The sequence below is a fragment of the Pinus tabuliformis genome, chromosome 4_1 (assembly GCF_031772625.1).
Source record: "Pinus tabuliformis cultivar Carrire ecotype Pingquan chromosome 4_1, CPIR1, whole genome shotgun sequence".
In the NCBI taxonomy this organism is placed as follows: Eukaryota; Viridiplantae; Streptophyta; class Pinopsida; order Pinales; family Pinaceae; genus Pinus; species Pinus tabuliformis.
In genome coordinates, this window is record NC_142303.1 from 723,818,094 (window position 1) to 723,830,327 (window position 12,234).

The window sequence follows — 12,234 nt, forward strand, 5'->3', positions numbered from 1 at the left end:
ATAGAACCTTGAGCTAGTAGTTTGTGGACTACAATATACTAAGAAGAAGACTATTGTTGTTGAGTTGCTAGGATCACCTATTTCTTATTACACCTCTGATGATCTTGATTATAAATCCATTTTTTGTAAGAAGGTTGATGTTCAGACATTTGTACTATCACACACTTTTGTTTTGCCCATCTTTGAAAAAGCACTACCAATATTGGGTCCCAATTAATGAGTAAAATGGGATATACTAGAGAAGGAATCAAGAAGAATTGAATAGGAATTATTGCTACTATTTTGCATAAAGTGAATACAACTAGATCTAGTCTTTGATATGCCATTTCTACTAACTCACTTCCTACATCTGATCTTGTTGAATTTCGGAAAATGTCATTTGTTGCAAGCAGATCTTAGCCTACATTATTGGATGAGTAGCCCATTACTAACTATGTTGTGCAAATTAATGAGATGACTACTAGTGTCATTGCAAATGACAATATTGTTGCACTAGGATTTGAGTCTATAGAACATAAATCTGAGCCACCACAAGACCCTTATACAAATCAAATAATTTTAATCAAGAATAAGAAACCTAGTAGCTATGCATTCAACTCATTGTAAAAATGACAAGAAAGGTTGGACTGTGGACCAATTCCATTTATTGAGATTCATTGTGGTCGGATTGAAGGATGGTCATGGCATCATTTGAACATGTGTTTACAGATTTCATATTGTTATGTGTCATGGGCTATGCAGTTGTATAATGTTCATTTTTTTTTTGTGTTTGTTACTTTGGAAATAGTTTACTAGGGATCAATTAGAAATTACAGTTGATGTGATTTTTCGAATAGATTCTTATCGAAAAAGATTTGATTGCTTTTACTCCTTCATTTATGTTTATCGTGAGCAAGTTTGATAATGATAAAGACTATCTTGATGGACAAAGATTACGTATTTTTCTACTATGTTCTCTAGTCAACTAATCGATTGGACCTTGCTATCTTATCATCTAGTTGTCAATGACTATATTGTATTTCCTTAATCCTGTTTAATTAATGTTGATGGTGATAGTGTTCAAACATCTTTAGGAGTATTGTTATAGTTTGTTTTGATTAGATTTTAAAGTCAAAACAAATTAAGGGGGTAAGATTTGTTATGTAATTTGTTATCCTCCAAGTTGGGTTTATAAGTTTTTCATACTTCTTGTTTGGACAGTTCAATGTCTACATGATTAATTGTTATTTTGTGGTTGATGATGGTTTCTTTGGTTGAAGCCTTTGTTTTGGTTCCTCACTTTACTCTTTTCTGAACCTTTTATGTGGTGGTTGTAAGTGTTTGACATTCTTGTGCCTCTGCAACATCTTTTATTTCAAAGATCAACCAATTTCATTTAGGTTTCTTGGCTCCCATATTTAAAACTGTTTACTACCGCTTGATTAGAGAAAGCTTTTGCTCATATCATCCAATAAATCGTTATAGGATCTACAATTTCAACATCCATATTTTTTTTTAGCATTATCAACATCTTTCTCTTTTCTGGACAGGAGTCTTTTCTTACAGGTTTTTCCTTTCTCTTCTCCACTTATAAGAGTTTGGCCTTTTTTCTATGACTCAAATTTTCTTTATATTTATTCTCTACATTTTACTAACAAATTATTAGTGTTGATATTTTCCAAGACTCCATTTTCCAATAATTCAACTATTATGAATTATAAAATCACGAAGGATTTTTATATACCTAATTGTTATAACTATCTCGAGATGCGGCTAAATCTCATCTATGGTTAATATGTAATACTCTTACAAAGCTTTCGCAATAAACTTTTTAAATACGTTTCTTCCTTTCTTTATCAATATACTTTGAAATTTTAGGCCTTAACATGTAATACTTTTGCAAAAGCTTTCGCAATAATGTTGGTAAATAAACCCTTTCTAACTTTTTTTTTAACCTCCTTTGAAATGTTAGGCCTTAATCACCAAAGGTTATGGAAATATTATTTTACAAAATCATATAATAACTTCGGGATATAGCCCTTGACAAACTAGCATCTTTATGTAAGCTGGATCGAACTTCCACCCTCATACAGTTGCAAATTTATGGATACCATGGAGACTTTGCCTCCGATAGATGAAGGTAATTGTTAAGAGGTAAAGACACGCGTTTTCATTCGTCGGGCCGGCCCATAGGATTAAGCAGTGGTTTTTGAGTGTGATTTTTTGAAAAGGTTTTTCATTTAGTTGGACAAATGAATTCTTTACGGGGCATTTTTTTTTTAACCAAAAATTTATCAGAAATTTCAAAGAAATCACAGATTATTCCAAATCATGTTTTCATTTTGCATCACATGCATCTGATTTGATTTTACAACCTATTCACATCCACATCGATCAAGTTTAAATCTCGAGTCATAGAAAATATTCACGTTTTCTAATTTTAATTGTTAAGAAATTTATTGCATAACATAAATAATTACGGAGAGGAATAAATATAAAAATAACCAGCAACAACCATAAATACATAAACACAAATGTTTATCCGGGAAAATCGTAATCCGGGGAAAAACCCAACCTAATAAGATCTCATTAGCGTTGGCCAAAAACCCTGGCCAATTCGACCAAGTGAGCCTTCACCGCTCACCTCCAGGTCTAGTATTACAATGAAGTCCTTCCAACGATTTATAAGCTCCATTACATATAATTCTATGGGCAGAATACTATGGGTGCACAATACCATGTGCCCCAAAACCATCACTATTTAACCTAGTCAACTTTGACTCTATCCAGAGTCAAGTTTAAGTAACATCAATTATGTCAGCTTTTTTAATATTTCTCATAATTTTATTCGATTGACACTCTTGTTTGTTTGTCACGGATCGTCAGTTTTTTTAATATTTCTCATAATTTTCTTCGATTGAGACTCTTGTTTGCGACGGATCGAAATGTTTTGGATTTTTTGGTACGAATTTGAAACTCGTTTGTCATTTTTGCTTTCTGCATTATGGAATTTGACGATCGAATTGATCGCAGACGCGCATGGTCATCCCACGCATCTAGAATACGTGGTGTTCAGCCGACCGGAAGGCTCTATTTTCTACGTTGGACCGAAGACTTCAGGGTCTATCTTGGGTTTTCGTTGAGTAGACTAGAGTGTCTTGTGATTGTTGGTTGGCATAGGTTCCATCCATAAAAATGGCCAATGCTAGCATAATGTAAGCAGTTATTGATATTCAGTTATATGGTTATTGCCGTGCCCTGAACGAGAGCAGCAATATGTCAAAGCTCTAACTTACTTTCCATCAAACGCTGGACTTGTTTTATAGCAGCGATATGGCTGCAATCTATCAATGGAACCAACTTCGATTTTTCTGAGTACTCTTCTGATTTGAAGAAAATTATGGGTATTAATCAACTCCAACTGAATAACCTAGCGGTGGCCTCAGATATAGGAAAAGTGATGGGTTGGATCTCTGGACTGGCGTGCGCATATCTGCCAACCTGGGCTGTTCTTGGCATTGGAATGAGCTTGGGAATGGTGGGTTATGGCGTTCAATGGCTAATTTTGAGTGGAATCATCCATCCATTGGATTATTGGCAGGTTATATTCTTTCAAAATTTCTATTTAATTTTGTTATGGAAGGTTATATTTTTTCAAAAAATCTATTTAATTTTGTTATCGAAGATTATATTCTTCCCAAAAAAAAAATCTATTTAATTTTGTTATCGAAGGTTGTATTCTTTCAAAAAAATCTATTTAATTTTGTTATGGTTTAAACATATTGAGCGATGAATTTTTCCTAATTGCACTAGAATTCATGCTAACTTAGTATTGGATATTAGATGTTCCCATGTGTTTTGTGACATGGATTAATTGTCTCTCTTCGATGTTTATCTATGGCTAAGAGTTTTGGTCTAACCATAATCGTGATTCTCAACAAGTGGTATGAGAGCTTTGGTCAGTGTTGGGGGGAGATTTTTGGATATTGAGTAAACCAACGCTCCCGTGTGTTTCCCTTATGGATCTTTATCTCTGGTGATGCGATCGTTGACTAGTACTTGCGGGTTTTGATCTAATGACAATAGTGATTCCTAACAAGTGGTATGAGAGCGTAGGTCACGAGTTTAATATACACCCATCTCGCGTTGGGGGAGATTGTTGGACATTGGGTAAACCAACGGTACCTGTGTGTTCCGCAACATGGAAAAACCGCCTCTCGTGGATCTTTATCTCTCACAATGCGATCGTTGACTAACACCTACGGGTTTTGGTCTAACCACAATCGTGATTCCCGACAAATGGTATCAGAGCATAGGTCACGAGTTCGTTACACACCCTGCTCATGTTGGGGGGAGATTGTTGGACATTGGATAAATCAATGCTCCCCGTGTGTTTAACGACTAATCGCCTCTAGTGGATCATTATATTTCGCGATGTGATCTTTGACTAAAACCTGCGGGTTTTGGTCTAACAACAATCGTGATTGCCAACAAATGGTATGAGAGCATAGATCACTAGTTCGTTACACACCATGCTCACGTTGGGAGGAGATTGTTGGACATTGGATAAACCACCGCTCCCTGTTTGTTTCACGACATGGACTAATCGCCTTTAGTGGATCGTGATCTCTATTGATGTCATCATTGACTAATACCTATAGGTTTTGGTCTAACAACAATCATGATTTCCAACAAGTGGTATCAGAGCATAGGACACGAGTTTGATACACCCCCGACTCGTGTTGGGGTTGAGATTGTCGGACATTGAGTAAGTGCTCCCCATGTGTTTCGTGACATGGACTAACCACTTTTGGTGGATCCTTATCTCCGGCGATGCAATCGTTGACCTTCAGGTTTTGGTCTAATGGAAATCGTGATTCCCAACAAGTGGTATCAAAGCGTAGGTCACGAGATCGATATACACCCAGCTCGCGTTGGGAGGAGATTCTTAGACATTGGGTAAACCAACACACCATCTGTATTTCATAGCATGGGTAGAACTAACCGCCTCTTGTGGATCTTTATCTTTAACAATGCCATAATTGACTAACACCCGCTGGTTTTGGTGATTTTAACTTAACAACAAAGCTTCAGATTATTATAAATTTCTTGAGGTAATGATTACATACAAATGTCTTCTCGTATGATTACAAGGAATTGAAATAAAATTATACTCCCATGGTAGAAATTTTCTAAAAACTATTATTATAGTACGGTGAATTTAAAATATTCACATAAACTTATTGTTGAAGTGTTACAGCTAGCTTGATGTCATCTTTTATGAGATTTAATTTGTTTTCTTGTCAACGCAGGTGTATATATTCTGCTTTCTCGCTGGGAATAGCATTTGTTGGTTCAACACTGTGAGCTTCAAAGCTGCCATTGAAGTTTTCCCGGGGGAGAGAGGAATGGCTTCTGGCTTGAGTACAAGCTATATAGGCCTCAGTCCCGTGATTTACACCTGTCTCTCTTCCATTCTGGATCCTGGGAATCCTTCCCTGTACTTACTTTTAAACTGCATAGTCGCCTCTGTAGTGGGTGTAATTGCAGCAGTAATACTGCATTTCTCAGAATTAGAAATGGGGGCCATGGAGGACGATGAAGATAACAAATACATGATTCTATGCACGCTGATTGCCCTAGCCACTGCTGTATATTCTATAGCTTTTGAGTTCTTGCCCCATGGGAAACGCCAACTTGAAGGAGTGTACGTTGCCATCTTTATCATTCTACTGATGGCCCCTACATATATACCCTTCAAGATTTCCTTAAACAATAGAAGGAATGAAGCGAAGTTAAACACTAACAGTTTATCTCCAGAGCAGCAAAATGCTAAAGTAGAAAATCCTGCCATCAACGAGAGATGCGAGGTAAGTTTAATTGAAAGTGAAAATAACAAAATCAATGTTCAGAGCCTAGATATGGAAAACCCACTGCAAACTGTAGACAGTTTCGAGCATATTAAGAGTAGGAGATTCCCACTGATTTCAGTTCCACCACTGGGAGAGGAGCACGGCATCTTACAGCTCTTGGGAAGTATTGATTTCTGGCTTTATTATTTCGTGTATTTTTGTGGAGGAACTGTTGGAATAGTTTATATGAACAACCTAGGGCAAATTGTTCAGTCCCTCGGATACTCCAAGACACCGATCATAGTATCTCTTGTTTCATCCTTTGGATTTTTTGGGCGTATTGCATCCGGGCTTCCCGATTATATCTTGGTATACTAATCCATACATTCTCCTTTCTTGCATATCTATTGTGCATCTTTTCGTATTAGTGTTTTCTATGCTTTCTTAGTATAACGGTATCGTTTTCTGTGAATTAGAAATGCCGGAAGTTGAGAAAGTACCCGGTCCTCCCAGGGCCAGGATGGGTGGGCATATGGATGGTTCCCTTGTTTGCAGCCTTCTTCATGCTGAGATTCATGAACCCAACCAGCAGCGTTGTCCTTTATGTGAGCACGGCCATGGTTGGAACTTCTGTAGGAGCCATCAGCGCCATAGCCATTCCGATTTCATCAGAGATGTTCGGAACGAAAAGTTTTGGTGTCAACCACAACATTCTTGTCACAAACATTGCATTTGGTTCTCTTCTCTTCGGTGAAGTTGCAGGAATCATCTATGATGACTCGTCTTCTCTTCATTCTTCTGATATGGATGAACATGTAAGAAACTCAGGCGGTCCGCATCTCTGCGTGGGAAGACAGTGTTTCGAAAAGACGTTTCTGCTGTGGGGATGTGTATGTCTCTTTGGAATTGCTCTCTGCGTTGTTCTGTGCATGAGAGCACGCGAGTTGTATGAATCTATCCACAAGGAACGATTCCATGAAACAGATTAGAATTAACTATATGTATTTCATTTATACAAATATCAATATAAAAGCTTGTCCTATATTTTCTGCACGAAAATCGCAACATTAATACCACTGGGTCCGGAACCCTGGCTACAAACGTCGCACGACCTGTGTCGCATTGATTTCATTAATTTCAGAGTCGAATTCCAACCAGGCCTGGAATTTGACGTTCGGTCGTTTTTTCTATCTTTTTTCAACCATAACTCTTTTTTTTTTTATGACGAGATGTAAAAGAAATACATGGTCGTTGGATCAGGAGGATCCAGGATTAATCCGTTGTGGTTTACAATGTTTGAAAAGAGGCTGACAGGAATCAATAAAATTGGAAACCTACAGTGCCCATATAACTCTTTCGGAAAGGAGATTCGAAATATAGAAGATTTATTTTTTGCTTCAAACTTGTAACTAAACCGGGTATCTCTGTGCCCCTTTTATGAGGCTAACATAAATTTTGACCAGCAAAAATATATACAAACCTTAAATTTGATGTTTAAATATTTAAGTGGTCTATCATAAATTAAATGATTTAGATAGAGGTTAAATTTGATAATCTGTTTACTTGTAGCATTTATGTTTTGTAAACATTCTGTAGATTGAGTGCAAATGAGATTCTTACACAAAAGAAGAATACGGAGAAAAAGATTGTTTGGACATGACGTACACTTAATAAAATAATGAATTACTGTGTTTTATTAATAATAATATTAATTATATTAAAATTTATTCTTTTATAAAAAATATGGCATATAAACACATAAAAATTAAAAACTTGTAAATTTACCTAAAACACAAAGCAATAGACAAGGAAAAACAAATGACCTCCATCAAATTTCCACGAAACAGACCAGATAAATTTGAAATTCAAGCCTGATTCCAACTATGTTGTACCCCTATGATAACTTGCGTAAAGAATATATATGCAAATAGGATAACGGCACGTTAACCAATGTTTATGCGTATCCTGCCATCACATAAAATCTGCCAGCGTGTACATAAAACCTGCCAACCTGCCAATGGACCCATGAATGTTTATGTGAAACCTGATCCCATTTTATATCAAACCTGAGAGAACGACCATAGGATTTGATATTTGGTCTTTCTCTGGATTTGAATATGTAATATCTTAAAGGGATAAAACTTATATAAAGTTTAATTACCCTTTTTCTTAAAAAGAAAAAAATTGAATTTATTTATTTCCAAAACCTGTAATTCCATGCAAATTTTCATATCAAATATTAATTGGAATTATAATGATGTTATAACAAATATATATGTTTATGTGATGAATTATATTATTTTTTGAAATTGAAAATTTACAAATTAAATGGTAAATAGTAGTGAAAGGAGGATTGAAATATTGGGTTATGTGGCTGTGTACATAAATAGTTGTAAATAAAAAGTCAAGAACCAGAAACATTGGGTATTATAAGTTTTTCTGGATTTGAATATGAAATATCTTAAAGGAATAAAATTTATATAAAATTAATTTTTTTTTTTAAGAAAAAAAATTTATTTATTTCCAAAATATGTAATTTTATGTAAATTTTTATATCAATTATTAATTGGAATTGGAAAGGAAATCCTTTGAGAAGATCTTCCCTTAACCTGAGCTAATCTTCCCTATACATAGGTTAGTAGATCAAGAACATTATAATATTCTGATTAATATTCCTGCGAGATTTTACTAAAAACATCACAATAATTTCCAAACCATCATTAGGGAATCAAAATAGCATGTAGGGAATCAAAAGAGCATGTATCGACCGTAAAACATTTAAATGACAATTTTACCAGTTACCGAAATTTAAACAAGTGCATGCAACCAAAAATACATAACGTAAAATAATTTTAAAAATGCACCCACTTTATTTTATTAATAGCTATAAAAACAATATATGCCAATACAATTAACAATGAAGCCCTTGCCAATGGCATGGACAACTACTCATCAAATTGCTAAACTAAAACACTGAAGCTCACTTGTGAAACCTGGATACACCCACTAAAGAGATACCATCACGGGTTTCATCTCAAGATTGAGAGATCAAGATGGAAGTTCTATACAAAATATCAATATGATAAACAAATCCATGTTTATCCAAATGCCTTGTTCCTCCTCCCTTTTAAAGGATTTATAGAACTCTCTCCAATCTTCTAGAAGACTTTATTTTATTATTTTTCTATTCTGCTTTTACTTATTTTATTTAAGTGACTCTTTTAATTTAAATTATTTTTAAGTCACTTTCTACATCAAAAGGGATTATTTTTCTTCTTCAAAAGCCTCTGGGCCAAAAACCATGAATGGTAAATCCCGTGGGAAAATGCTATGTGTAAATACCACAGAAAATACCATAAATACCATATTTTTCTGCCTCCGCACTATAATGATCTATTTCACTCCTATATCCTTGATGTCACCAACTCCAGAGGTCCATCCTCACCACACCATAAGGGAAACCAGAGAAAGGAATATTACAAATCCTCCTACCCCAAGTTGCATATCCTCAAGCAATTCACATATTTCTATGAGTCTAACTATCCAAAGCAGTTGAGTATCAATACTAGGATCCCAGATGAATGACTAAACCATTACAATATGCCACTATATCACTTAATCAAGGATAGATTTCTCTATGCCTGGATCCCAAATCAACATCTGAGTCCACTACTCACCAATAGATCCATTGGCATGTGAATCGCCACCTAGATCCCAATCCAATCGCTGACTCAAATTGCCATTAACATATCCTCTTGGATCCCAATGCCACCAATGTTCATAGTGCTTAGTCCATGGCTATAACTTTATTATGTCCCTACCTACAAATGTCCTTATAAGAATTATCTCATCAATCAAGTACCAACTCATAATCTCATGTGTGTAAATACTCACATGAGAAACAATCCCATCATGTTGATGTTGCAATACTTTAATCCTAATTTGGATGCTCCTAAGTTGTTTGAAATTTTCTCGATCTTGGCCCACCTATAAAACTCATTTGGCAAAAATTTCTCTTTTTCCTTGAATTCACAAAGGTGTGTTGATAGAGTTGCAAGCCTTGTCAAGGTATCCCTAAAGAGGGCTTGTCTGCAATTCCCAAGTATATTCCTCTTGCTACCTTGTGAGGGACTTGAATCATTCCTCAACACTAGATATCTTGGCTGCTGACTCTACACAAACGCTTATGGGTCTTGAAATGTTTAATATTTTCACAGAAGTCTTCTCCTCACAATTTTGGTGCCCTGCTAAATGCATATGTATCTACTTGTACCACATTAATAACTAGTTCCAAAGACGGATGATCTACTATCTCAGTCACACCTCCAATTTGAGCTTCTCACTAATTATGCAAATCATCTGTATCATCCTCATCATACCCATGCAACTCTAAGTGCTCATCATGTTGGTTTACCACCACTGGCTCATCTTGCAAGTCTCCCTGAATGCTCATAGAATCTGTCTAGTGCTCATGTGAACAATTATTAACATCCACACTTCATTGTTTCTATTCTTCATGGACGTCCTCCTATAAATCTATGGAATTAGTTGTACAACAGTATGCGTCAACAACACCATTAGGAAGGATTTCCTCCTTCCCTTCTCCATGCACTTCTAAGTGCTTGTCATGTTAGCTAATTATTGTTGGCTTACTCTTTGAATAACATCTCATTATTGCTCACCATCTACACTTGAATGCTCATATTCTTCATGGGTGCTTTCTTGAAAATTAATAAACCAAACTATAAAAAAATCCTCATATTGAATTCCTTTGTTGTCTCCCTCCTATCACCTAAGCTTGAATGGTTAGGTGCCCAAATAACTCGTACAACTTTCGTTTCTTCTGAGTCTCTTGTCAGAAGAGGCACAAAAATAAGGCAGGTGAAATTCTCTACCACTCGAAAGAGTTATACAAAAGATTCACGTACTCTAATTTTCATTAGGTCAGGTTTCTAAATATTTCTCATAACTTTCTTTGATTGAGACTCTTGTTTGTAATGGGAACAAAATGTTTTGGATTTTTTTATTCGAATTTGAAACTCGTTTGTCTTTTCTGCTTTCTGCATTATGGAATTTGACAATCTAGTTATTGGAGATGCGCATGGTCATCCCACGCATTTGTCCATCCTTAAGTCAATTTCATTCCCGGAATATTTCGGGATCCGATGGACATGGGCGTGGTCAATTTCTTGACTTCACCCATGTCTGTCGGATCCCAGAATATTCTAGGAATCTGCAATCGACTTAACCTCACCGCATTTGGAATACGTGATGTTCAGCATATCGGAAGACTATTTTCTACGTTGGACCGAAGAATTGAAGACTTTAGGGTCTTTCTTGGGTTTTCGTTGAGTAGACTGTAGTGCCTCGTGGTTGCACATTGGCATAGGTTCCATCCATAAAAATGGCCACTGCTAACATAATGTAAGCAGTTATTTATATTCAGTTATATGTTTATTTCCATGCCCTCAACGAGAGCAACAATATATAAGCTCTAACTTACTTTCCATCAAACGCTGGACTTGTTTTATAGCAGCGATATGGCTACACTGTTGGCATTATGATTCAAGTGTTGTCCTTGATGGCAACTCACTCAGAGGTTGGTACAGATACTCAGAAGTTGGTTCAGGTGATGGCAACTTACTCAGAAGACAGATCCTAGTACAGCTTGCCAAGGAAGTTCATACACGCAGGTTTGTTAAGCCCAAGTCGCGTGTACACGCAGGTTGGCTTCATAAAAAGCGCGTGTATGTGGAAAAGCACCTTTGGTCCATGGCGGTTAGTCCTTGGAAGTTGTGCCTATGGTTTCGGACCATTGTATCTCGACGGGCGTGTCGATCCCTAGTTTTGAAGTTGATGGTATTGTGTTTCTATGGTTTTGGCTCTTGGTATTGAACAAGGCCTAAGGCTATATAAGGAGAAGATCACTAGGCAAAGAGTAAGCGTGTGTGGGTGTCTGACGCAGTGAGAGGATCTGGTATTGCTGGTTATCTGTTCGGGACGCTTGGCAAGGGTCGGATCTGACAGCAAAGGCAGAAGTAATCATTTCTAGATCTGCACGCGGGTTGCCTTTGGAGAAAGCGCGTATACACGCGGTTTTGGTACAGTGAAGTAGCGTATGCATGATAAGGGTTGATATTTCAGGTTGTTGCTGATTCTGGTGGTTGTTGCAGAGTTCTAGATTCTGGTTTGGGTTCTGTGTTCTTGATGACAGGGTTTCAGTGATTCGGTATTGGGTTGTTTAATGAATTATGATGCAAGTATAAGTTGATGATTGTATTGCGGTAATGTTTGCTTTGTACTCTTGGATCCAGTCTGAAAATTGATGAAACGTGGTCCCTGAAGGTTGTAGGGTCAGCACCTACGTACTAGTAAATGGATCAGCTAGTACAAGAGCTGAGGG

At 36.5% G+C, this 12,234-nt stretch overlaps 1 protein-coding gene across 1 annotated transcript; it reads left to right on the forward strand.

The window, feature by feature from the left end:
• Positions 1–2,091: 2,091 nt before the first annotated feature.
• On the forward strand, positions 2,092–6,820 carry LOC149178182 (protein NUCLEAR FUSION DEFECTIVE 4-like). The gene is made up of 4 exons (XM_089422014.1): positions 2,092–2,119; positions 3,252–3,580; positions 5,292–6,200; positions 6,308–6,820. Exons 1-4 carry the CDS (start codon positions 2,092–2,094, stop codon positions 6,818–6,820), a joined length of 1,779 nt encoding a protein of 592 aa, XP_089278140.1.
• Positions 6,821–12,234: the final 5,414 nt, after the last annotated feature.

Excerpts from the sequence above, each read along its gene's own strand:
- LOC149178182 (XM_089422014.1), top strand. The coding sequence starts at position 2,092 with ATGGAGACTTTGCCTCCGATAGATGAAG. Across the intron at positions 2,120-3,251 it reads TTTGCCTCCGATAGATGAAG|CAATATGTCAAAGCTCTAAC; the intron begins GTAATTGTTAAG and ends GAACGAGAGCAG. Across the intron at positions 6,201-6,307 it reads GGCTTCCCGATTATATCTTG|AAATGCCGGAAGTTGAGAAA; the intron begins GTATACTAATCC and ends TCTGTGAATTAG.